Below are 27,942 nucleotides of genomic sequence, written 5' to 3'. Positions count from 1 at the left end.
TGTTATCGAAAATTCGATTTTATCTTATATAATTCTTTCTATTTATTTCTCCCTCACCTTCTCTAAATACAAAATGATCAAATTATGATAAAACGACATGAAAATGTTTATATTGCCGTTTTACTAGTCAGCTAATTTGCATGATATTTGCTTACATGAGAAGAGCCAATCTTCATGGCATGACGACAAAGGAACTCATGGGTAACAGAAACAGATCCTTTATGAATATCCCTGAGAACGAATAGCAGAAAACAAAATTGAATAGAATGCGAGTATACTACGCGAACACACACCCAAATAGCTTGCATAGAAATCCGTGTGCATAGGTAGGCAAATGCTATTACGAGAACATCAGAGTTTCACATTTTACGCCGACTTCCATTTTCAAGCAATGTAACAAATCAGTGACCTGGAAGAACTTTTTACATAAAAAAAGAAAGAAAGTACTTACTAGTATGTTTCTCGTGCATCAGCAATACAGAATTTATTGATTTTCGGCTCTTGATTTTAAAATTGGTGCAATGTAAACTTTGCTTCCTTGTATGAAAATATACCGAAATAACTTTAAACTTAGAAAGATTTTAACAATTTTAAAACAAAATATAATTTTTGAAGACATGGAAAACAAATTAGAAGTAATTTATCAATTTGCAAAGAGTTAAAAGAAAGTCTTAATTTCCTAAGATTTCTGGGAACATTTGTATTGATTTGTACGATCAAGTTTTAAAGATCGCGTCTGTCTGTCTGTCCGTCTGGCCGGCCGACTGTCCATAAACACGATAACTCTCGAAAAAATGAACGGATCAAAGCCATCTTTGGCACACTTTTATTAGGTACTAAAAGAAAGTACGAGTTCGTTAACCAGCCATTTTAAATAAAAATTCAAAGAGTGAGCGCATTTTGTAAAATTCTGTAAAATAAAAATAAATTACTTACTCTCTAAATTTCAAATAGTGAAAATTTCACTAATTGAATTCGTGATTGAATGATTCACTGCTGAAATAGTGATTTTTTGGCTTTTCACTATTGAATTAGTAGTCTTCTACTGTAAAAATAGTGATAATTTCACTATTTCCAATTAGCGGATATTATTTCACTATTATTTAGTAGTTTAATTCACTATTTAATTAGTGAAGGCGAGATCGAAGCCGTGATCACGTGATCACAGCTGATTTACATTTGTCAGCTTGCATCATTTTTCTTTATACGAGTGTAAAAAAATTTTATAAACAAAGGTTAGTAATATTTTCCAGTTTATTATACTTTCGTGTAGTTTCCCAGTGAATAGTGTCATCATTATGTGGCGATATGTATATCGAGACGAAAACATTTGCTACAGAACATGAGCGCTGTGTTCGTTTGGAGGTTATGAAATTTAACTTTCCATTCATTGTTATAAAAATACATGGAAAGCTGATTTGGAATTTTTCTTCAGTAAGTACAGTATCAACATAAATTAATTTAATTTTTTAATATACATTATAGTTTACTTCTATAACTTATCTTGTAATATAGTTTACTGTTGGGGTTATTGGTTGACTTCAGCAAATATTTTATTTCACTGTATAATTAGTGATTTTGACTACTTAATTAGTGATTTTCCACTATTTAATAGTAGATACTTTACCTCTCAAAACCACTATTTGCTTAGTGAAATTTAACTAATTGATTTGGTAAAATATTTTCACTTATTGAGTTAGTAGGTTTTCACTAATTCGTAGTGACTTACTTCTCGCTAATTCAATTAGTGAAATTTCCCTACCAAATAGTGAAATTTCACTAATTTAGATTTAGAGAGTAGAAATTTATAGTATTAAAGTTTTTTTACTTTTATTATCATCTACTTAGTAAAAAATTAAACTACTTTGTTGAAAATTCATTTAATTGGTTGAAGATATATCATTTAAGTTAGAAATTCATCTTCTTCAATAAAATTGTAATATTCTTAGCAGAAAATTCATGTATTTCAGGATTTTAATAATTTAAGAAATTAATTGAAATTCTCATTTTATACAATAAATTATTTTACTCCTCGAATCGAAAAACCACACACGCGCGATAGACACTAGTTAATTAAAAAATTTTAAATTTCAAAACACACAGTCGTTTTTTTTGTATACACAGTAATATTTACCAAAAACTAGAAATTCTATCAGTTACCCAGAAAATTAAAATATATCCGTATGTTCCTAAAATATTAAATCAATTTTTAAAGCGTGTGACCAATCGGCAAAGTGCAACTGAATATCTTTAATGCTATCATATTTCCTTTCAACAGTTATCAAATAAATCTAATCGAATTAGTTTCCCATAGTACGTAACGCTTCTCGAATCGCACGAATCTAATCTTTGGAATCGATTCGATACTATACCATATCAATTGGTTCTTTTTGCCGGAAGCTATTTCATTCTTCGCTTACTCTACAGTGCACACGTATCCTTTGCTATTTGACAAAATGCCCTACCATGGATTGAAGAATCGAAAAATTAGGTTATCTTCTTTTATAGAAATCACAGGTCAATGTAACACCATAGACGTCTCACTCCTCACTTTCAATAAAAATACATTAATTTTCTTTAAGACTGATAATATTTTTTGTATTAGATATCCTATTATAATTTGTACTTTCAACTTCTATTTTAATTCCCGTATTTGACGAAATATTTCTCCTACAAAACTAGTCAAGAAAATGTAAGCAAAAAACTTAAAGTACAAAAATAATAAGTAACCTCACCATTTATTGAACATAAAGTGGCTTCTCAAGTAAAGTTAACAAGAAGACAAGCGGGGAATAAATAGAAAGCTTAACTAAATCTCAGGAAATAGCGACAACTTCAAAGTATTTTCAACTTTCAAAGTCTGTCGAACACCGCAAATACTAAAATTATTGTGACTTATTATTATTATTCACTAAAATTATTGTGAAAAACCTTGAACTTTTTTCATTTTTAGGACAAATATTAAAATTCTTTTGATTTTCAAATATCAGGTTTCAAAATCCAGCCTGCAAGTTTCCGTAGCTGCATTGTAGTATATACTTTCTACGACGAGTAATAAATTTAATATTCTTTTTCATTGAGCTATATTTTCTTTTACAAATAATATTTGATAAAAAATTGTGAAAAAGGCATCAACGTTTTGGACTTATGAACAGGATTTTTTAACAGAAGCATTAAAGTGTTTCATTGTCTTTTTATAGAAAAATAATCTAATATGGCAAATTTTCCTCACGTGAAACAACCTTTTTCGAAATAGAAAGTTAAAAGACAGAGTCAAAAACCTGTTTAATATAATGGTTCTGGAGAATGGAGAGAATTTTGAACATTTCTATCTAATATTTATTTGGTTTTATAAAGTGTAAAAATGTAAACTTCTATTTATAAAATTAAAAACAATCGTGGACATTCCTCTCAAGATTTAATCGATAAAATGAGAAATTCTCCTATATCCATATGCAAAAAGTAATACAAGGGATAAAAATTAGTCATAGTAGACGCTGCGTCCCAACAAAGCAGCCATATCGACGTGTCCAAATGACAAAGTGCCATTGTTTTCATTTAAAAATTTATTTATTGATCATCAAGAATAGGGTTTACAAAAATAGACATTCATATACTTCTGCTAAGTAATAATATTGATTAAGGTATCTTTTCGAGAATCGAATACGGCCTATGTAACATGTTTAAGTTTCTGTTTTCGATAATAAGGATTTTTGCAGCTTATGCTATTTAGTATTATGTGTTTGAGTAAAAAATGTTTGTTCCAAAAAACCCATTAAATCTTTGTTTTTTGACTGACAACTAGATAACAGAAGAAATAGATATAAAAAACTTACAAAATTAACTTACAAGCTAGAGATGCTGAGGCACGACATTTACTTGTCTATCAAAATATAGTAGGGCATTTTGCACTTCATGTTAAATTCTTCCTCCCTGATTAATATTTTTACATTCTGCAATTTAGGTAGATGTAATTGCGTCTCATAGAAACTCCTTGTTCTCTCGTTAATTTTATTTGCCTTTATTTAGCCTTTATTTAGCACTGACCTGCTGCTCAGTATCCTCATTATTTCTTCGTTAAGCATTTAGCCATTTTCGGAAGAGTATTATTTTTAACTTCTAGGCTAGTTGATTTATCTTGCCAGTTTGTATTTTCAAAAATAAACATTTCTCTTGTTATTTTATTAACTAATCTGTTTTTAATTTTGCGGACAGCATCACTACTTGTTTTTTGAAATATTTTACGCAAGGGATTTATATCCCTAATTAAATTTCCGATATGCAAGGGTAGTGAATTGTGGTTGATCTTAGGATTTGTTTTTGGGATGACTCTATCTGAGGCTTTGGAACTGATACCAACCAGCAGGTCAATACTTTTATCTACGTCATTTGAATTTTGTAAATTCCTTTCAAGGGTTAACTCCGTATTTATAACCTTACGCATTTTAGACCAATCTGCTAGTTTATAATTAAAGACCTTTCGCCTTCGCCTTTGTACATTTAGACTACTATTTAAAATAATTTCAACACGATTATGATCGACAGCGAGGTCTTCTACAACATTTAGCTCTATATTGCAGTTTATATTTTTTGTTAGACCTATGTCGACAGTACTTGGCAAAGCGCCAGGGTAAGGATACAGTGTGAAGCCATCAGGAATCAACAATATTAATCAATTTTTAACTGCGTAATTTTGTAAACTTTTAGAGTTTGTATTTCTCCTGTGGTAGTTCCACGCTACACTTTTGGCATTTAGATCGCCAAACATCCAAGCTTTATTACTCCCCTTAAGGGTATCGCTCTTGGGTGACACTGTGACCAAACCAGTCCCCGGCTAAGAACATTTTTTTTTTTGAGTCCACCATGTCCAAAGGCAATGATATATATATATATATATATATATCTCAAAGATTAAAATTGAGGAAATAATACAATAAATTGCGTATGTACATTTATTTCGAGTCTTAATTTTGAAAAAAATTATCTGAGAGAAAGTAAATATGCAAAATTATTTTCATTTTTTCTAGTGCTCACTTTGTTCACACGGATTGAGATATTGTGTTTAAAATTTAACAGAATAAATAAAAAGCACTAAAGAACGTTTCTATACCTCGATATAATTAGGTTACGTGTGTGCAGATACTTATTTATTGATTTGCAATGAATGTGAAAATTTTATTTTTTATATTAATTTTTAAAAATATTTAGACGATTTAGTCGAACATTTGTGTCAATACTCAATATACACGAATAAAAAAATCTGAAATGCATCAAACAAAAATTATGTGCAAAGTGCTACAACTCTAATGGTATTATCCTATTTTATCAATTTATTATGAATAAACTTGCTTCGAAATTATGAACATATTAACATATACAAACGCTTTTAGAGCTTTTTATTTAATCTGTTAAATTTTAAACACGATATGTGAATCCGTGTGGACACAGTGAGCACCACAAAAAAATGAAAATAATTTTGCATATTTACTTTCTCTTGGATAATTTTTTTCAAAAATATTACTTAAACTAAGTAAAACAACACAATTTATTGTCCCATTTCCTAAATTCTAACCTTTGAGAGCGATATATCAGTGCCTTTAGACATGGTGAACACCAAAAAAATGTTTATAACCGGGGACTGGTTTGGTCACGTGGTCACCGAAGAGCGTGCCCCTAACGATCTTATCCAATTCATTTATGTCTAATGTATTTTAGGGTGGATTATATACTGAGACGATAGTTATATTATTTGAAAGTCTAATAGCGACATATTCAATGAATTTATTATCAATTTCAGTTTTTGTGTATTTTAGGTCCATTTGAATGAATATGAGAACCCTTCCTACGGTCTTACCATCTGTTCTATCTTTTCTAATTAGATTATAGCCTGGCATATATATGTTCGCCCTTGAAGTAAACCTAGTTTCGTTTATTAGTATAATATCAAATTTATGTGATTTAATAAAATTTCTAGGTGCTGAGATATTTCTGCGAATCAAATTAAATTTGAGTCTAATCTAACCACTTCCATTATAAATTAACAATTTGGCGAATACTTGTACTCTATCGAGGTCGCTATTGCAGGATAATAATTCGGATTTTAAATTTCTAATTAGCCTGAACATTTTACCTAGATCACAAATGTTGTTCAGCTCGTGGAGCTCAGTCGATAGGTCGCAGAAATCTGCTGTGTGGTGTTCCTCTTGTCGGTTGTCCTGCTTCTTCGTTGGAATGCACTTGACAGCTCCAGCGGTCGTAAGTACCTCTGTCTCACCCCATGTATGATTAGCTGTACCAGTGGTTGTAAGCACCTTTGGGGTATCAGTTGAAGGCCTTAACGGCAGAAAGTTTTCATGTGTCCTTAAAATAGGCAAGTCTCTTTGTTGTTGCCTGCCGTGGTAACTAGACTTTCCTCTTCTTAAGTCCATTTTTTCTAAATGCCTAATGTACATTTCGCATTTAGAAAAGTTTACAGGATGATTTCCTAAGCAGTTAACACATTGCACAAGATCAATTCTTAGCTTTTTACAGTCTTTCGTCAGATGTTCGCCGATACACTTCACACATTTCGGAACACTGTTGCAATTTAAGGAACTGTGACCGAATTTTTGGCACCTATGGTACTGAGTGGCGCATCTGGTATTTAGAAATGTTTCCCAGTGAACCCTGCCTGAGCACACGTATCTAATACTCCGCACTGTTTTAAGACTTACATCTGAGTTCACAGTAATAAGGAAACTTGGATGGTGTATTTTATTTTATTATTCAGATTAGTCATCATCTTTAGGTTTTATTGTCTTGAATAGCGCGACCTTTTTACATTTTACACCTTGAATTTTGATCCAATTCATAATATCCGTCAGCGACAGATCTAGTAGGCCATTGTTGAGCACTAGGCTTTTTGGTTTTTGTTCCTTGAACCTGTACGTGAAATATGGCACATTTCCCGTATCCAAAGTTTTACGTAAGGCGTCGTAATCTTCTTGGGTGTTAACTAGGGTCACCCTGAAATTTTTGCTGAGTGTGGCATTTTCTATCTGTCCTATCGTCTCAGTGTAATTTGTAATAGCCCTAGTGATATAATGATGGGAGGAACTTTGCTTTCTCTGGTACTTTGTCGTTTCAACATCTTGATCTGCATCCTCCTCCTTCGCCTCTATCACCACCGGTAGGACAGACGCGTGTTGCGCGCCTTCGTCTACCCGAACAATTTACAAAATAATATTTCAGATACACTCTGAATCAATTCCAAAAGTCATCTCCAAATTAGTCAAAGTAATTCGATCGAAGCAATGAAAGCAATGAGAGAATAATCTCGAAAGGTCGAAATAAAAAGGTGCCATCTCGGGTGGAAAAACCTGCAAGCTTTAGAATTTCATATAAATAGTATTGGGAACAACGACGTCCTCTGAAGTAGGGAACCTTTTTATTTGGTTCTGCCGAGATGGCACCTTGTCATTGGAACACGTCGATATTAAGACAATAATTGAGTTGTACAAATCTTCCCTGCCATACTTCTTTACACCTACAAACGTTACTTCGTACACTTCCTCCCTCTTCCACTCAATTTCGATTCCCACCCTTTCTATAATTCGCGTTTTTCTAATTCTCCACCCTCACTTCCGTACTGCTACACTCCACACTTATCCACTGCTCATATACTTCTCTCTCCCCACTCTCTCTAAGCTTCTCCTACTTCTCTACTTCTTCTTTTCCACTTCCCCTTTCCTCCCCTTACTTAGCCTACTTCTCGTCACTTCCCAGAGCCTACATGTCTCTTCCTCTCTTTACTATCGTTCCTATGTCTGCCCCTAACTTCCGACCCCCCTCATTCCTCAAACCCTCACTTCCCTTACTTTCGCTACCCCTAACATCAATTCTCCTTCCTAACTTCCAATACCCATCACTCGCCCAAAGATTTCCACTTACTTCCTCTATGTGCCCTCCCGAGAACGAAGTAGGGCAGACGAACGCAGAATGATCAAAATCAGGAATTTATTGTTCATAATCCTCTACAGGCTTTATTTCATCAAAGATTTTGAAGTTTTTAGTTAAATTCTCAGAATTACATTTTTAAGGTCCTCAAGTTTTTAAATTTTTCAATTGAATTTTGTGTGCAACAATATATACAAGAATAGAATGGCAAAACTATACATTTTGAGAATAGGGTTCTTTATCTAAAAGAAAATAGCTTTGATGTTTATTATTATTGTTCTCAATGAATGAAAATATACTTAAAGAAAATAAATAATTAAATTAATGTATGAGTTCATTTTCATAAGTAATGTATTTAAAGAAATTCCTCACTGTACAAATGTGTTGTATAAGAAATCTACTGCGTCTTAAAGTAATTGCAATTTATCATTAGAATAGTATTAATAACAAAAAAGGCATAATTTGAAAATATGTAATTAACTCATTAAGAAAATTATCAACCAAACAGTGGCATTTACAATTAAATAGTTAAACTTTCAATCAAAAGAGACGAGTTTTCGATTCAAAAAGATAAATATTTAACAAACTAGTTCCATTTTCAACAAAATACATACATTTTTAACCAAATAGTTGAATTTTAAACCAAAAAAATCAATTTCGAAAGAAAAATGAAAGAGTTAAAATTGCATTTGAAAAAATTGTTTTTCAACTAAATAGTTACATTTTCAACCAATGTAATCTTGAAAAAATAATAATAAAAAGATGAATTCTCAATGAAAAATTTAATACTCGAATTTTCAACTAAAAATATTGTTTTTCATCTAAGCTTAAATAGTTCAATTTCCAGTTAAAAAATTAATCTTAATCACAAAAAAGCAAATTTTCATAAAAATAATTACATTTTCAACCAAATAGTAGAATTTTTAAACAAAAGAGTTAATTTCCGAATAAAAAATATAATAATACAGTTTTTAATTAAAAAGTATTAATTTTCAAGGAAAAATAGGTATATTTTCTTATTGGATTATATTATTACAGTTTACGTTTGAGCGAAAAAAATACTAGAAAAAGGAGAAATTTGTTGAATACAGGGACAAAAGAGGAATTTTTTTAAAAAGTGGTAAAGAGGAAAATAGCTAGACGTGTCACATAGTGTTTGAATGGCCCACTCTGACGAGAATAAGTTTCTTTATTATTCACTCCCGATAAAATTATTAATTCCATTCATTTAATCGAAATTAAGAAAAAAAATAGTTTCTGGTTGGGATGGACTTGCGAACTAATGGCCTATAACTGATCTGATTACATTTAATTGCATAAACACGTAATCTATACCGGAAGGAATAAATTAATGACCGAACTGAGTTTCGATCGAGCCAGGATCCCCTAGAAATTGAATTTTCCAAGGAACTCTGCTTATTTTGTTTCCAACCACGTAGCAAAGCAAAGCCACTGGGTCACATTTGCCTGGTAATTCCGGTTTATTTAACGAACGAACGAAAGGAAGCTAGGATTCTCATATTCTCATTTGCATGGGGTGTTTTTGTGATTGCAGTCAGGTCTGCCGCCGTCCTACGAGGAATATCTTTGTCACAAGTATGCGATGATATCCCGTTCACATACACCCCCTCCACCTTGGTCTGATTCAACGGTGGGAATCCAGCAGGCACGCAGGGAGCTGTTGGCTAGCCAACCAGAGCTTAGGGAATACCTGGCGCAACTAACTCTGGCGCAAGGGAACCAGGATCAGGGCTCTCACCAATACCAGGTCCTGCGGGATTCAGCGAGTCTGGCCAACCAACAAGCGCCCAGGAAACAAGCGGCTAGGACTCAAAGAGCAAGAGCTATGCCTCCCAGGTGAGTGGCAGATAGAAGGGAATCTTCCTCCGATCCGTCTAATGAATTCATCCTACCCTCCAACCCGTCTCCCTTCTGACATCATATTACTCTATTGCTATACTTTCCTGCTACCTTACTATGTTACTGCAGTCCAAGAGAGAATTCACATGTCAAAAGCCTGTATGAAGTAATCCCCATTTATCAGCATTATTACGCGATGTTACACCATTATTTCTCGAATATATAATACAACGCTATAGCAGAGTATCGCAGTAATATAATTCACTAAAATGGTGGAATGGGTCAATAGCACGTAAAGAAACTGTTGAAATTTGATTTTTTACATTATGTCTGTCTGTCCGTCCGCTCAGCCGCCCATCTGTAAACACGATAACTCTCGAAAGAATTAACGTATCAGATCGATGTTCATCACACTTTTTTTAGCTCCTAAGAAAAAGGACGAGTTCGTTTACCAGTAATTTTGGGTGAAAATTCAAGACATAAGCGCATTTTGGAAATGGTTGAGACCACTTTTTTTGTTCATTTTAAAATTCTATGTACAGATGTTTATAGTCTTAAAAAGGATCAACAATTTATCCAAATTACTCTTTTTCAATAAAAGTAACATTCTTAGAGTTATAGCATTTTCGAAATTTTAAAAATCAATCCAAAATAAAAACATTAGGCTCCAGAACGCACGATATGAAAAACGTGAAGTGAAGAAAAACATTGCTTTTTGAAAGCCCTTCAATATCATCATAACAAATTGGATTTTGTTCGAAAATCGAAAATTGAAATTTTGATTGCACAACAAATAATAAAAAATAAAAAATTCCAGTCTGTGGTCAAACGATGCAGGATACGGAGAAATAGGGATTAACAAAAATTGTGATCTCAAAAAAAATCTACAGATTCATTGATAATCACTTGTTGATAGGACGCTTACTTTTTGTATTATTTGTAAAAAATAATATAGAAAATTAAAAATAAATTAAAAATTTGTGGAAAAACCACACAACGTACAAATACAAATTAAAAGAAAAGTTATTCACCAAAAAAGAAGTGCAGATTTGTAATAATTGATTACATTCTCATCATTTATGATTGAGAAAGTATTAGAATTATCCGAAACTTGACACCACAATATTCAAATTTTAAAGCAGACAACGCAAAATATGAAAAAAGTCTTTTAAAAAAGTTTTGAAAGCTTTTGAAAAATCCTACCAAATGTCTTTAATATTTTCCAAAAGGACTCGTAATTTTGGTTTTATTTATCGTAAGTAATATGCAGAAAGCCGAAAATTCTAATATTACACCAAAAGAATTCAGATACGTTAAAATCTAAAAAAAGACTTAGGATATTTAGCTTTATCCAGAAAAAATAATAAGAAACCCAAAAACCTATTCTTAGCATAACGCGATATAGAGAAAAATGTCTCAAAAAGTATTATAGTTTTTTATTTATTTTAAGGTGGTTGAGAAAATATACAATTTCAAATTTACGTCAAAAATCAAGCGCGCAGAACGAGTGTCACGATGAGAATGTATACCTCGAAGCCTACAGAGCTTTGAGAAACCTAATCTCTAACTATATTTAATTGAGTATTATTATTTATTTGATTAACAACAGCATATTATACATGATGATAAAGTTTTATAATGTTTAATTGAAGCATTTCAAATGCAAAGAATAAATATCCGAGTGCGAAGCTTGAGGTAATCCATTATCGAGCGCGAAGCGCGAGATTCAACAGACGCGCAACCAATGCACGCTCAAACTTGCGAGCAAAGCGAGCCACGTGCGACGAGAATGTGCCCGCGAGGCGGGCAGATTTTTGTAATTATCATTAAACAATCAATTTTAATCTCAGAATCAGTTAAAGTAAAATTAAGACCATAAATAAACTCAAATAACTGATCATGAATTAGATTAAACTTTCAAAGTATTTATATTGCTAAAAATCATTATTGTTACAGATCCAGCATTTAATAATTTGAAATAACTCTAGTAACTAGCTTTTTTATATTTATATTCCGTTTACCATTGCCACTATCAGGGTGTTATTGAATAAAGGCGATAAAAAAACTGCTCCTTTGCATTTGCTAATATGGAATTTGTGAATTTTTTTTACAACTTTTTCATAAAAAGTATAACTTTGATGTAACATGTACAAAAAATATTTATACTAACAAGGTTTCAAGAAACTGTATTGAAAAAAGAATTTTTTTCCATGAAGAAAAGTTCATTTGTTCTATTTGCTTACATTATTTTTTAGCAAGAATAATAATATTGATTATATTTTCACTTAACTCTTTTCTTATAATAAAAACTTTGAGCTACTATTAAGACGGAGTAAAGAAACAACTTGCTCAAGTGAAAAAAATTAACAGTTTCGCATTTATTAAATAAATTGTAACAATTGTTAAAATAATTATTAGCTAAAATTCTTAATTTAATATCCGTACAAACTCGCTGCCGACAGAACTTTAAAAAAAAGAAAATTTCCACGAACTAACAATTTAGAAGTATTTATAAAATTATTTATAAAAGCACCTACAAAAAAGAGTGAGGTCAGGTTTTGTTATAATGCAATATTGCCAATATTTTATATATTTTACGATTCTTCTAAATTAGTTATCATTCTAAATTATGAAATAAATCAAAACAGATGTTTCAAAGAGTTACCTTCATTCATACCATTTACTTATTTTTTCACTTTTAATTCCAAAGTCTCAGCAATATTGAAATTGGAGAACTTTAAAAAAAATCACTTATCATAAGTATAATCACTTTTGAAAAAATTTCGGATCTGACTCTAACGTATCCAGCCATACTGATACTCCATAAAAGTAAACCCTCTTTGCCAGAGAAACGTTAATGATTAATTATTTCGACTGTTTTCGTCAAAATGAGCATGCATTTTTTCAGCCTTAAAGGCACCTGACGTCACACCATACTTTTCATGTCATCAAGGCGCTATTGCTTCGTTTAAAAAATCGAAAATATTATACGCAAATACCCGACTATTACAAGCTATAATGCATTCTTACCCGCTATTACGCATTAATACGCGCGAAGTGTACGGAGTAATCCCTATTACGCACATTACGATAATATACCATTATTATATCGATTACACCTATCAGGCATTATTACAAATTTTCAATACTGACATTTTATTATTCATGCATAATTATAATTAAACCCTGAATATTAATTTTAGCATTAGTTGAAGTAAAATTTTAACAAAAACTAACCTCAAATTACTCATCATTAATTAAAGCAAAATTTCTAGTTTATTTTTTATTTTTCCAAAAATTGGTATTATTGCTCATAATAAATAGTACAAATAAACTCGCGATCAAACTAGTTATTAAGGATGTACATTACGTACAATCAATCTCAAAAGTTGCCTATCTTTAAAATTATTTATAAAATCAACGAAAAAGTTATATTATTAATTTATATAAATCTTGACGGAGCCTTCTAAACACACTTCAGAAAAAAAGAATTCAGGATCAAATTGTTTATTCAACAGCAGTTATATAAAGGTTTATTTTTTCCTTTCTCTTTAGGGTAAAGCTACAGTTTTTATATAATTATAATGATCAAGGTCTCATTTTATTCTTTGAAGGATTCTAAAAATTTCTATTTGGGTTAATTTTATTTTACAAAATTAATTGAGAAATTATACAGTTATTATTGTTATAAACAATCATAGTTTAAATTTTAATTATCACCACTCAAATAGAATTTTAGAGACTCTTTCAAAGAATAAAATGAGGCCTTGATCATTAGGATTTAATCAAAATTGTAACTTTTCCCCAAGAAAAAGGAAAAACTATACCCTTAAATAACTACTGCAAAATAAACAATTTTAACCTGAATTATTTGTTTTTGAACTTTGCTTAGAATCCTCCATCAAGATCTAAAGAAATTAATAATAGATTTTTCTTTGTCGATTTTATAAATCATTTTAAAGATAGGCTACTTTTGAGGTTGATTATACGTAGTGTACATCCTTAAGTACGAACTACGTATTAGCACGAATAACTTAGAATTTGAGTATTTGTTCAAATCAATAAACATTAACCCGTGTCACGCGGTTTTTAAATTAACATGGGGCTTTAAATGGGAAAAGCTTGGTTTTCGAAGAAATGGGAAAAAGCTGTACTTATCATTAACTTTTTGTAAATAAAAGTTTAGTCATATCTCAAGGAATATGCAACGAATATTTTCCAAGTATTACATTTTTATTTTGTACACCCTAAAACCTTTGTATTGTGTCAGGAAAATATGTAAAAATAACTCTGAAATCGCTGTAAAAATTAAATTCTCTGTTTCCTCGTACAAAATATCAGCTTTATGTAAAATTCATGTTAAACACGGATTTTTTTCAGTTTTCCAAAATTAATTATTTTTTTTAATAAGTGACAAGTTATCAAGTATTCATAGACTAATATTATTATTTTCTAAAATTATTTTTGTTTGAAACAATTTTTTGTCAGTGAATGATGAAATGTTACTATTTTTCAAATCAAATGATGTAGTTTTGATAACTACCAAAAATATTATTTGTTGTTTAACATATTTTGCAGTATTTTTTGAACAGATACCACTTATATTGAGTTAAAAAAGATAAAAATCAAAAGTAGCGTTCATCAGACCGCGTCATCCATGCAAATCTAACAGAAATTATTCACGCGCCCCTATCTGCTTATATTCAGAAAATCTGAAAATAGGATCAAGGCCAATGCGAGCTATTTCTGCAACGGTTATTAATTTCAAGTTCCAGTGTGATTTATTATAAGGGAGAGTGGGGTATGATGCCATGCTATGAATTAAATGCGTTATAAATTATGATCAAAGTGTGATTTTGATGTGTGTATTTTTTTAGGTGAATCTCACATTATCACAAAGCATATGTTATCCAAACAGCCTTATAATTACTTCATTATTTGATATTTTATTAATTGGTGAATGCTGTATTTCGGCAAGTGTGTCAAATACAGTTCTTATACCAATCAGTAATGATAGTTCCATCATTATTTTTTATAACCTTAAAATTCATAAAAGGCATAGAGTGATTAGTTTCCATTTCATAAGTAAACTTAAATCTAGGATTATAAGAATTGAACTTCAGCAGAACGTAATCTTATTTATTTTTTGTTAAAATCATGAAAATACCATCGATGTATCTATACAATGTATGTTTTCTAAGTCTTCCATAACTAAATCTGCCAAAATAGGTGATATTTCAGAGCCCATTGAACTACCATCTATTTGTCTATAATATAAATTGTTAAATTGAAGCACTGTTTGCGCTATTAAAAATTCTATTCCTTTTTACACTTTTTTAACCAATTCTAATGGAACATTTGCAAATAAAGATGAAACATCCAAAGAAACCATAATCTGATTTTGAGGCACAGCTTGTTTAGTTATTATATGTTTAATGATAAAATAATTTTTTACCTGACTTTCTGGAATTATTAAATCTTCTTTTATTATGTATATTAACATTCTTTTAACATGTTTTATCTTTTTTTTACAAATGTTCCATTAGAATTGATTAAAAATAGTGTAGCTAAAATACTGATTGAAAAATAGTGTTCTCATGAGATGGATAAATATTAAAACTTTACTGACTTATATCTCAATGAATTTGAAAAAAAAATTTTTAATGACGCAAACAGTTTTTTAATTTAACAATTTATATTATAGACAAATACATCGTACTCCAATGGACTCTGCAATATCACCTTTTTTAGCAGATTCAGTTATACAAGACTTAGAAAACACAGTTATTAATAATTTAGATTTCAATTGACATACATTGTATAAATACGTCGATGTTATTTTCATGATTTTACCAAAAAATAAATTAGATTTCGTTCTATTAAAGTTCAATTCTTAATATCCTAGATATTAATTTAGTCATGAATTTAAAAAACACAATACACTAGAGTTAAATTTGTTACCAGTTCATAATATTGAGTCAAAAATTATTGTTACTATACCTTTCCATGGTAGCTGATCGTTTGAAGTTAAAAGAATTTTAAAAGATTTTAATATTAAAACAATTTTTACAGTTGATTCCAAATTTAACAAATTTATAAAATTAGGTAAAGATGTTTTAGAAACTTTTAATTTGACTAATGTAGTGTATAAAATTGATTGTTTAAAAAAGGAAATGTGTTATATAGGCCAAACTGATAGATTACTTTGTACTAGAATTAAAGAACATCATGATAACTTTAGAAAGAGTCCAAAAAACCATAAAGTGATAGCTAAACATCAAGTTTAGACAGGCATGCGATTAACTGGAACATGTGAAAGTTCTACACCATGAGCCTAATAAATTTAAAAGATTGGTAGCTGAAATGTTTTTTATCGAGAGCAATGGGAACAGATTTCTAAATGTAGTCACTGATCTGGTATATTATAGTTTTATGTAAAATTATTTTAGGTTGTTCAATTTGATTTCTAATCTTTTGACTCTTTTTCTTGTTATTTAAATTGATAAAAACTTGTGAAATTATGAAGTATATTTTAATTTAATTAGGTATAATTATGGAACCTTATCAACGAATTCATTAGTATGTTACTGATTTTTCATCCTTGTACCCCATCAATTTCTGTTTCACTTTTTCGATTTTAGTCGAAAAAATGGAGCAGAACACAAGTTCTATCTCTTATTTTAAATTCCAACTTTTATATTATAACTCATTATAATTCTTAAACATTATTTTTAACATGAAGTCTTTTATTATACAAAAATTTTTTTAATAACATATTAAATTTCACACAGGTAACTACAATTGATTTTTTACTTTTATAAACTCACGTTTTACATTGTTGAACTTTTTCACAATTTCAATCAATTTTATCATATTTTTTTCTTTATTTTCCTACTATTTGTAACTATAATTTAATTATAATATATAAAAAATAATAAATCAAAATAAATTTGTTTATAGATTTATAATTGAGAATCTTTTATTTGAGAGGATGGGTTTATCACTAATTGTATAACTATAACAAGTTGGCCAATATAGAACTATTGTTTCCTGATGATGAGAGCGTTTTGACTCTCAAAACGTAAAATATTAAATAAAGTATCCATTGAGTATTCTAACATTACGTCATACTCGGCCGGTAACGACGGAATCTATAAGGCCAAACTACTTGGTGGACTTGCAAAGCATTGATTACATAGCAGTTTGACTAAAGTAAATTTTTGTGGACGAAAGTAAGTGAAAACCCGTGATATGGCTTTTCTTCTCAGATCGAAAAGCCATGTCTTTAATTATTGTTAGCTTTTGGGGAGAGATTATTTTTGCACTTTGAGAAAACAAAAATTATCAAAGACTGTGCTCCTTCTTAGAAATTAATCGCGTAAAATCTTTAAAATATTCTTCAATTCCTTTAAATTTCTTGACAATCCTTAAAATCTTCGAATTTTTGGAAATAACTTAGAATCTATTCAAATAACTTTTAAATTAATTGCTTAACATTCTTTAAAGTCACTAAAACGTATGGAAATATTTTTCAATCCTTTAAAAGTATTTCTATTATTCTTAAACTCTTCCGAATTTTTTTTGAGATCCCTTCAACTTCTTTACAATCATTAAAAATCTTTCGAAGTTTCTCGAAATTTACTAGAATTAATTCAAATATCTTCAAAATCCTTAAAATCTTTGAATTTTTCAAATTCATTAAAATCTTTTGAAATAACTTTTCAAAAACTCGCTTGAAATTCTTTAAGACCAATAAAACTTTCTTAGAATCTTACAAAATAACTTTTAAATCCTTAAATAAGAAACTTGAAGATTCCGCCAAGTCCCGAGTAATTCCTTAAAATCACTTGAATTCTTAGAAATCTCGTAAGATTCCTTAAAAATCCTTAAAGTCCTCCGAATTTTTTTGAACTCCTTTCAACTTATTTAAAATAATTTAAAATACTGTAAAATTGACTAAAATTCATTCAAAACTTTTAAGTCCAAAATCCTTCAAATTTCCTCAGGCTACTTAAAATCTCTTGAAAATTCCTAAATAAATCAATTTCTTTAAATACCTTGAAATCTCTTAAAATCCGTTACATCTGTTTAAACAACTTTTCAATAACTCGCTCGACTTGCTTTAAAAACACTAAAACTGTCGTAAAATCGTATAAAATCTCTTGTAAATCATGAAATCTTTTTGAACTATTTTTGGATTATTTTTAAATCCTTTAAAAAGAAACTTTAAGATTCCGCCAAGTCCCTAGTGATTCTTAAAAATCACTTCAGTTCTTAGAAATCCTTAAAGTTCTCAGAATTTTTTCGAACTCCCTTTAACTTCTTTGAAATTATTTTTTAAAAAAATCAAAATTGACTAAAAATAATTCAAATCTCTTAAAATCCTTAATTTTCTCTAGACTCTTTAAAATCTCTTAAAAATCCTTAAATCATTTAATTTTTTTAATCCCTTAAAAACCTCTTAACATGTATTAAAATATTGTTAAATAACTTTTTAAATAGCTTTACAATCTATTGAAATCCTTTAAAAGAAAAGCTTAAAATCACGTCAAGTCCCTGTAGTAATTTTTTAAAATCACTTGAATTTTCAGAAATTATTTAAGTTTTTTTGTTGAAAATCCTATAACTTCTCCATTTTTTTTTAATTCCTTCAACTTCTTTAAAAAAAATTTTTAATTTTCGAAAATGAGTACAATTTATTAAAATCCTTTGAATTTTCTTATATTCCTTAAAATATGAAAAAGTTGTATCCCTTGAAATCTCTTCAAATTCATTGAAATCTTTTTAAATAACTTTTCAGTAACTGGCTTGACATTCTTTGAAATCACCTAAACTGCCTTAAAAGTTGACCAAATCTCTTGAAAATCCTTAAACCTTGTCGGATTCTTTAAAAAATACTTCAAATTCCTTCGAAATCGTTCAATTTTTCTGCATTCTTTTAAAATCCTTTCAAATTTTTTGAAGTCGTTAAAAATCTCTTGAGAATTCCTAAAATCACTCAAAGTCTTTTAAAATCACTTATTATCGAAAGGTATTATGACATAAGTCGCCGGCAATTGAGGTTATAACCTAAATTACGGTCAATTATAATTTTTCGTGATGGATTGCCTAATAATGATATCTTAATAGTCTCAAGTATGTCAATGGCTTTCAACAACACTAAGGTAAACCGACCATTACTGGGACAACGTAAAAAGTATGTCCAAAACCGGGACAATAATGAATATCGTTGAGTATCTTTTATATTCCAACATAAATTATAAAAGTAAAAATGTTCTATTATTTTTGAAGTTCTTTTAAATTTTTTACCACTATTTATTTTGGTCGTGACAAGTTATACATTTAGTAAAAAATAATCAAAAATATTCCTCAAAATGTGTGAATGAACTGCTACAAAATTCGCCATTTTTTTTATTTCAAAACTTTCTGCATAACTTTTACAGCATTGTATTATTAAAATTTCCTACACTGAAAAGAAAAAGTAATGTTTTTGCTCATTTTTAATACCTTTAAGAATAAAATGCATAACTTTATTAGCGATTTTATTCGATAACTTAAGAATATTTTGATTTCCCGCATTTGGACAAATTTTTTGGTGATATTGTTTATAAGACACAACCTTGCTGTTCAATTGATTATTTATTTTAAAAAGTTGTTCAATTAGTTTATTTAAACCTCCTATTGTAACCTCAAAGTTTTTCAACTGCTCAGGTAAGTAATGTCATATAGTATCTCATAAATTTAATTTTTCCAAAAAAATTAATGAGTATGCATTAAAATTTAATATTATAGATTTGTATGATATATTGATCAGATTAATATTATCGATTTACTTTTTAAGATGAATTAAGTTGATTAACTTTTCTGTTAAAAATTTATATTTTTAAATAAAAAATATAACTGTTTTGAAGAAAACTCATATTTTTGACTTGATAATTTCACAGGTTGGTTACATTTTTTTTACTTCTTGACTGAAAAATGTTCTTTGATTGACATTTAAACTATTTTCTTGAAAATTGGTCTTTTTGGTTCGAAAATGTATCTTTTTAGTTATAAGTTTCATCTTTCTTGAGAAAAATGCAACTGTGGTTGAAAATTAATCGGTCTAGGTTGAGGATTCAGCAGTTTGATTAGAAATTCGTTTATTTTTTTTATTAATTCGACTGCTTTCAATATGTAATGAAAACCCCTTTTTGGGGTAAAATATCAACTATTATATTTTTTGACCAGAATTTAACTTTTTTGGTTAAACTAATACTTCAATTTTCTAACAAATTCTTGAATTTTAAAACAAAAAAGACAAATTTTCTACCAAAAAATATTAATTCTTATCAAAAAATATAAGAGTTGAGATTTGAAAAGAAAAATGTTTTAATTTGAAATTAAACGTGACATGATTTTCAACCAAATAAGATTTTTTATTGAAAAAAGAAAAATATTTTAATCGAATTTATGAATGTTCTGTCTAAATAATATAATTTTTAGCGAACCAGTTGTATTGTTCTCAAAGAAAAGTGTAATTCATCATTAAAATGATACATTTTCTGACCAAAAAGACGAATTTTAAACAAAATAGTTGAAGTATTAATCAAAACAGATATCTCAGTCCATAAAATTTTCAACCAAATAATAAAATTTGTGACTAAAAAATAATTTAAATTGTTTCAATACCTTTTTCAATTAATGTATTAACTAGAATTAAGGTTAATTCTAATTCAAAATTTCCTACCGAACAGTTTAATTTTCAAGTAAATCGATAATATTAGTCTATAATATTAAGTTTCAATGAATACTTACTAATATTATTAAAAAATTATATTTATGAGTTATTATTAAATTACTGACCTAAGCAGTTGCAAAATTTGACTCTTTTTTAACTCTTGCTTTTTTATTTATTCTGTAATAAATTATAAGTAAATTGTGCCATTTCATTTTGATAAACCCCATTGGATTTTCCTTGTCCCAGTATTGGCTTATTTGATGTCCCACTTAAGGATATGTTCCAAAATTCGTGTCCACTAATGGGCAATCTGACTAGCTTAAAAAATATCCATTTATATGAATTAACTATAAAATTAAAGATGTATTTTTTATTTTAATCTATCAAATAATGCCTTAACCATTTATTATAACGGTTTTTGTACAAAAAATTCCAATTCCCCATTTAAAAATTGTGTTTATGTGCATTAGCTTTTCCTAACTGTCCCAGTAATGGTCAATTTACCATACTACAATTTTTCATTATCTCAGACGAAAAAAAAACATCAATATCAACACCGGATCAACAACATCGATTTAAATTAAGTACAATTATCAATTAAAGTAAAATACATATTTGTGCAAAGCATTTATAACTTCTTCCTCCCTGTTGAAATACATAGAGATAGCCACAGCGCAACACCGTGTCCCATATGTGCTGGTGAAAGATTTAATTAATATTAATATATTTAGACTTTTTATAGAAACAAATTATGATACCAGAAGCTTAAGAAAATACTTCACTTATTAAAACCAAATTTTGTCAAGCTTTGAGTATTTAAAAATGTGCTGTAGCTTCATTTCCGCCAAAAACTTTTAATCTTTTTCCGCCAAAACTGTTTTTTGACAATTACTCATCTGACATGCATTTTGGAGCAGAAATTGTATTGCATCACTAATTTTCTAAATGCTAATATCAATAACAAAGAAATCGTGAAAATAGTCCACGTCTCACATATTTTATCTATTCTGAATATGTTCTTTAAAAGTAAAAAACGGCCAACATTTTGGCAATCAACTATAATACACCAGCGCATGAGGCGATATTCTTTTGCTCTCCGTATGTGTGCCATTTTTGTATATTGTTTTTATTCCATGATCCGTAAACGTCTCTTGAAGGAGAGATGTTCAGAAATAAAAAGTAACTTTCAAGTAATTAAAATTAAATTTCAAAGTTACTCAAAGCTTATTAATTATCATCCAATGCAATAAACTGGAATGTAAAGTAGATTCTAAATTGAGAAACGTCGTTCAATATCTTCATGATAGAAGTATATAACAAAGTTTTTTGTGGTAGATTCTTAAATATAAAACTTTGGTAACATTATAGAAGTATGAGTTGCCCAGGAACCCTAGAATGAATATGTGAAAATGCTAGGAACAAATGGTTTCTGTCTTGGAAGGGGAAAAAATGGTCCTTATGCATTTTATTATCTCATTAATTTTAAAACTGCGTATCTCTTTAGACAAAATCATGACAATATGGTAAGGACTTTTTGACACCTGTTAAATATTTGCAATGTCAGCTGTATTCTTTTAAATGCTTAGTACGCGAAAAATTTTCGCTTTAGACTTTAAAATTTTATAAAAATATGGGAGTGACTATTAAATAAGGACAAAAAATAACTCTCTTAAAGTAATTCAGTGAAATTGTGACTAGCTAAATCAGTATTTTGAATGATCACTGTTGGACCAGTGATTTTCCGACATTTACGATGTGAACCAGTAAGTGACTAAAGGAAAACAGCTCTACTGAATACACCAGTGACGCTAAATGTTATAATCAACTATACTCTGTTCTAATGCCTATTTAATATGTGTTAAACACAACTTTTACAGGGTTTACTTCACCTTTTTCTGAAAAAACTGCGCGCTGTCGATCATTCTCTCACAAAACAGAGTATAATGATATAGCGTTCTATACGCTATACGGCTAAGACTTGAATCTCCAATAATCTGGCACGCGCGCGTCGCCGGTTGGGTCTTTACATTTCTCGAGTGAAAACGAACTTTATTAAGTACTAGTATTTATGTTATAAATATTTAGGGTCTCATTGCAATAAGTAGAGGACTTGGGTTTAACTTTGAGCGATACAACACGTTGACATAACGACGGGCCTTCTCAGAGTTAGGCGCAATATATTATATCCTACTATATTGCAGCCCGGCCTTAATTTATTAATGTGAGAGTAAAGCGTGGGTTTGAAGGATAATTTTTCAAAGGTTAGGTCGAAAGTAATGAATGATATGTGTCATGCCTAACCAGTTGACGGAAGATAACGCGTACGACCAGATGACAATTGGCAATGAGTAACCAGCGAACCTCACTAATTAAACTATACTCTATTCAACGAGGGAATGATCGACAACGCGCAGTTTTTTCAGAAAAAGTTGGAGTAAACCCTGTAAAGGGTGTGTTTAACACATATTAAACAGGCATTAGAAGTTTTTCTACAGCTATAAATCTAAGAATGATGATGTTTGGGAAAAAGAAAGGTCAGACAATTAAAACTCAGGCCCTTTGCATCAGGGTTTCCGAAGATTGAAAACCTCTAAGCCACGCCTATGACAGTTTGCGCGAACTTGACGAAAATTCGTCGTTCCTGTCGATCATTCTCTCGCTGAACAGAGTATTGTAACAGAATTCCACTGAACGAAATATTATGATTATGACTTAGTGCTCAATCATAAAATACGTGTTACGTTTAGGGGGCGGGGGGGGGGGGGGCCGAAGTAACATTCACCATGTTCAGACCAATGGAAAAAGTATCACGCAAAGATGGCGAGGGTCGGAAATTCCTGAAAAATGTATCACGTATTTTGTGAATGACCCCTAATCACTGATTTTCAGTTAACTTGTAGACTACATGGTACAAATGATTAAATTTAACCAAGATTATATAAGTATGTGGACATTATTATTACAATGCTTCGGGTAAGTGGAAAAATTTTTTTTTTACATTCTTGTCTACTGACTTTCGCGGATTTCATCAAATTTTGACGTTTTGAGGCCCTCTGACCAGAAAAAAAGTTTTCACCTCGTTGTCTGTCTGTCGTTGTCATCTGTAGACCGGATAACTTTCGCAAGACGAATAGGATTAAAGTTTACTTTGGCACACAGTTTGCGGGACCAAAAAGAAACATCGATTTTGTTAATCAGCCATTTTTAATGATAATTCAAAGAGTGAAGAGCATTTTGAACATTTTTGAGACCATGAAAAAAAGTAAAGACATGAAAAGCGTTACTTTTTGAAGGTCCTACAAGATTGTCCAAACAACTTTTTGAATATTGTTAAAAAATCAACAATTTAAATTTTCTTCGCACAAAAAACAATGCATTATTACATTCTTATCATAATGACAAGTTTTATCTGAATACTGACTATCGCAAATTTCTTTAAATCTCCCTCTGAATAGTTCCACTTTGCCATCAAACCATCATGAAAGTAAAGAAAAAAGGTTTAACAACGAAAATGAATCGAACGTTTATGAATCACTTTTTATAGGATGAGAAGTTTTTGATTTATTCGTAAAAAACATTAAAATTAAAAAAATTGAATTTTTGGACAAACGACACAAGCTCTAAAAAAATAGTGAGAAAAGGTTTTCAACCGAAATAGAACTAAAATGTAGTTATGAATTCTTTTTTGATAGGATTTGTTGTTTTTGTTTTATGAGTAAAAATATGAATAAAAAATTAAATAATTCATTTTTCAGAAAAACGACACAAACAATGAAAAAAATGGATTGACAAACGTTGTTCATCTAAAAAAAAAACTATGAATTGGTCATAAATAATTTTTTGATAGGGCACGTAGTTTTTGTTGTAGTCCTAGCAATAAAAATGCGTGTGTTTCAATATAATACATATTATAAGGTTTAATGATATACATTTATTCAAATGATACAGTTTTCAACGTAGCTAAGAATAAAATGTAATGCAAAATAGGAAACAAAAATAAAAGTTATCATGATAAATACAATTTGTACTTTATTTTTCAATATCTGAATAAGTAATCCTACACTCAGAAAAATGTTTATTCGAATCAAACAAAAAATTTTATTTGAATTCATATAATTGAATGAAATAAATTTTTTGCTTCAATTAAAAAAAGGTTTATTTAATTTGAAGAAATGGAAACTATTTGCCATATTAATTGAAACAAATAATTTGTTTAATAAAATTTGTTTGATTCAAATAAAAAATTGACTTTTATTAAACAATTCATTTGTTTAAAATCTGTTTATTCGAATTCATAAAAGTATTTATTTGATTCAAACAAAAAATACAGTACAAAGCAGTACTACAAAGTGCCGCTTGGCATGAAAAAGCGCTGCCGGCGGTTCCTAAGGGAATAACCTAGAATCTAAATTAATTGATCATGTGATTTATTTGATGGCATTTGTATTTTTTTTTCAGTGTTGTATTATTCTAGAGGTTCTGATTTACTATGAAAATATATATTAATTGAAAAATGAACGCAACATCTCTAGTTTAGGAACTACTTGAAGTTTAGAGTTTTTGCCGTGGATATAATTGAAGATTTCGGATGTAAGTCTGTTTCAATACTAACTTCCTGTCTTTATAATGATGATTTATGAAATCAGTCATGTTCTTTTATATTATAATTATCACTGTGTGCTTAAAAGCAGGAACACTTGTATATACATTAAATTCAAATGTCTTACTTTGGTTCATTTCTCATTATTCTAATTTATAATTGTTCAATACAGAAATGAGAAACACAGAGTTAAAAATTAACCAGAATTAAGCATTCGGGTTGAATAAGTGTTTCTGCTTTTACATATACAATGATATTTATGATTAACAATATACATATTATCGAGATTATACATTATTTTTATAAAGAATGCTCAATTTTGAGGTTAAGTGTAAAATAAAAAGATTTACGTCACTTGAATAAAATCTTTAAGTAATTCAAAAAATACATATTCATTGCAAACAATAACTTTACTTGTTTTAAACAAGATATTTAATTAAACAGACCAAGAAATTTATTTGAATCAAACAAATAAGGACAAACAAAAAATTTATTTGAATCAAAAAAATGTTTGTTTGACCCCATATTAAAGAAATTATTTTGTTTGATTCAAAACAAATTTGTTTGATTCAAACAAACATTTTTATTAGTGTAGGCCGGGTTACATAGGTAAATGTAATATACATTTAATATCAAAGTGTTCAATGTAATGTAGAAAAGTAAGAATTATGGACAAAATCGAGTACGAAGCACGAGACACGTGATGAGAATATGTTCGTTAAAGTTAATGGAGCTTTAACAAAAGAGAATTTACAATCACCAAACTACAATTGTCGATGCTTTGACCTTTAATTTGAAAAGGCCTGTGCACAAATATCGAAGAAATACGAAGACCGAGCGCAGAGCGTGAGGTGAATAATACCTGATTGAGCACGAAGCGTGAGATAAATACATCATCGAGCGCTAAGCGTGAGAACCAACAGTCACGCGCTCTAGGTGCGCTCAAACTTGCAAGCAAAGCGAGCCGCGTGTGAGGAGAATGTGCCCGTGTAGGAATCAAATAGTCCTTATCCAGTTGTTGTTTTCATGATGTTAAGATTTATTTTTAGTCAAAAATTAACTTCTATATTAAAAAATGTTATGTTGATATTTTGCACAGAAAATGAAAAAAAAATCAATATTGAGCGTTGGGACTGATGTGGATCACTGCTTATTTAACAATAAGGTCCTAAATTACTCCGAATCGTTAAAAATCGCCCGTAGCTGTACAATGGTATAGCAATCATTCTACACTTTTGATGTAAAGTTCGGCTTTTTAGGATGAAAATTGCAGTAGCAGTAACTTCTTTACTTACATTTTTTTAATAACAAATGAGTTTTTATGAAAAATCCTTATTATTTCTGACTTAAGTTTCTCACTCTTTTAAAGGGTGGTGAGGGACATATTTTCTGAAATTTTGAAACTTCTTGAATAATTATAGCAATAATGATTGCATATTTAAAGAAAAGCAGTTTCGGATGGTTTTTATTTTATTCCAAGCAAAAAATGAAAGAATCTTAATGTAAGACACATCATTTTTTAGGTACTTGTAAAAACTACAATTTTTAACTACAATTTTTCCTGCTAGACATGTAGATTAGTTGCAATAAAGAAAAAACCTGTTTTTGCTATCTTTGACGGTTATTTACACGATTGCTTCCGAAACCTTGGTCGCAAAGCTGTAGGCCTAGGAAACATGCAAAACACGCAAACATACTAGCATTACAGTAATCCGAATTAAAATATCAAAAAACGTTTTTTACCTTAAACTCTATAGTGGACCTGGACTAAATCTGACATTTTGATTGCTGAGTGAGCAGCCCCTCGTTTTCATATCTTCAAAATAATTATAGTTGCAGGCAATCCTAAGAAAAATTAAATCAGCTAATGTTCATTAGGTTTTAATAAGAACTTCAGTTATTTTCCATAGCATAAGAAAATCTATAAAAATCCATATCCGTTTTCTTAAATTAAAATCGTAACTTCTTTTTTTTCTTGAATATTTTCTTAGATTTCTTGTTAAAAATTTTTAGTAATTATAAATGTGTTTTTTTGTTGCTTTAATTTTACCAATTCCGAAATTTCAGGACGACTGACCAAATTTATAACAAATACTTTCCTACTCATCCGGAATTTCGAAACGACGAGAAGCATCGTTTAAACTCACTTCAAGAACATTTTCTCTTTTCATAAAAGTACTCAAAACAGAAAAGGATCCTTCTAGATACCTTGATTTTTGAAACTGAATCAAATTGTACACCACATAGAAAAAACAGAAAAAACCAAGCAGAAAACCGAAATATACGTGAATCATATTTATTATAATTTGAACATAATCTATCTCAATTTAAGTTTAAAAATTAGAATTACCGCTCAATCAGGAAGTAACCCGAGTAAAAATGCTTCGACTTGAGTTCGGCTTGGTTATGTCTTGAGTTCGTCTCCAAGACATCGATGTCTGGCTGCGCCTCAAAACTGAGTCGAGAAATAGGCCTTTATCCTACTTTTATGGCCACGCCGGGTAAAGTGGCGTTTACTTGTCTCAAGTCGAGCATTGTCTTGGCTAAGACGACGTTTACTTGTCTCAAGACGAGCCTTCTCTTGGCTGAGATGGTCGAACCTTTAGTGGCTCATAAATTAAATTAAAATTGATGAATTAAAAATTTGTAGTTATTAAATTAGTTATTTTTAATTAAAAAATTCAGAATCTGTAGGACTGAACGAGTATAACCCTTAACAATTTTCTTCAAAAAAATAAAAATTAACTTTTTAGAAGGATCTCGTAAGCTGTTAATAATCCGTAAAATTAAACAACATTTTAAGTACCATCATCAAAAAAGTATAATT

General features: G+C 29.7%; 1 protein-coding gene across 1 annotated transcript in view; it reads left to right on the top strand.

The window, feature by feature from the left end:
- LOC117167889 overlaps positions 1-27,942 on the top strand; it is a 238,819-nt gene that overhangs the window by 191,881 nt on the left and 18,996 nt on the right. The window contains exon 4 of the mRNA XM_033353124.1: positions 9,491-9,792. Within this exon, the coding sequence (XP_033209015.1) occupies positions 9,491-9,792 (302 nt within the window). The remainder of the gene's footprint in view (positions 1-9,490; positions 9,793-27,942) is intronic.

Source organism: Belonocnema kinseyi, chromosome 2, assembly GCF_010883055.1.
Source record: "Belonocnema kinseyi isolate 2016_QV_RU_SX_M_011 chromosome 2, B_treatae_v1, whole genome shotgun sequence".
Taxonomy (NCBI): Eukaryota; Metazoa; Arthropoda; class Insecta; order Hymenoptera; family Cynipidae; genus Belonocnema; species Belonocnema kinseyi.
This window is presented reverse-complemented; position numbering and strand designations above follow the sequence as displayed.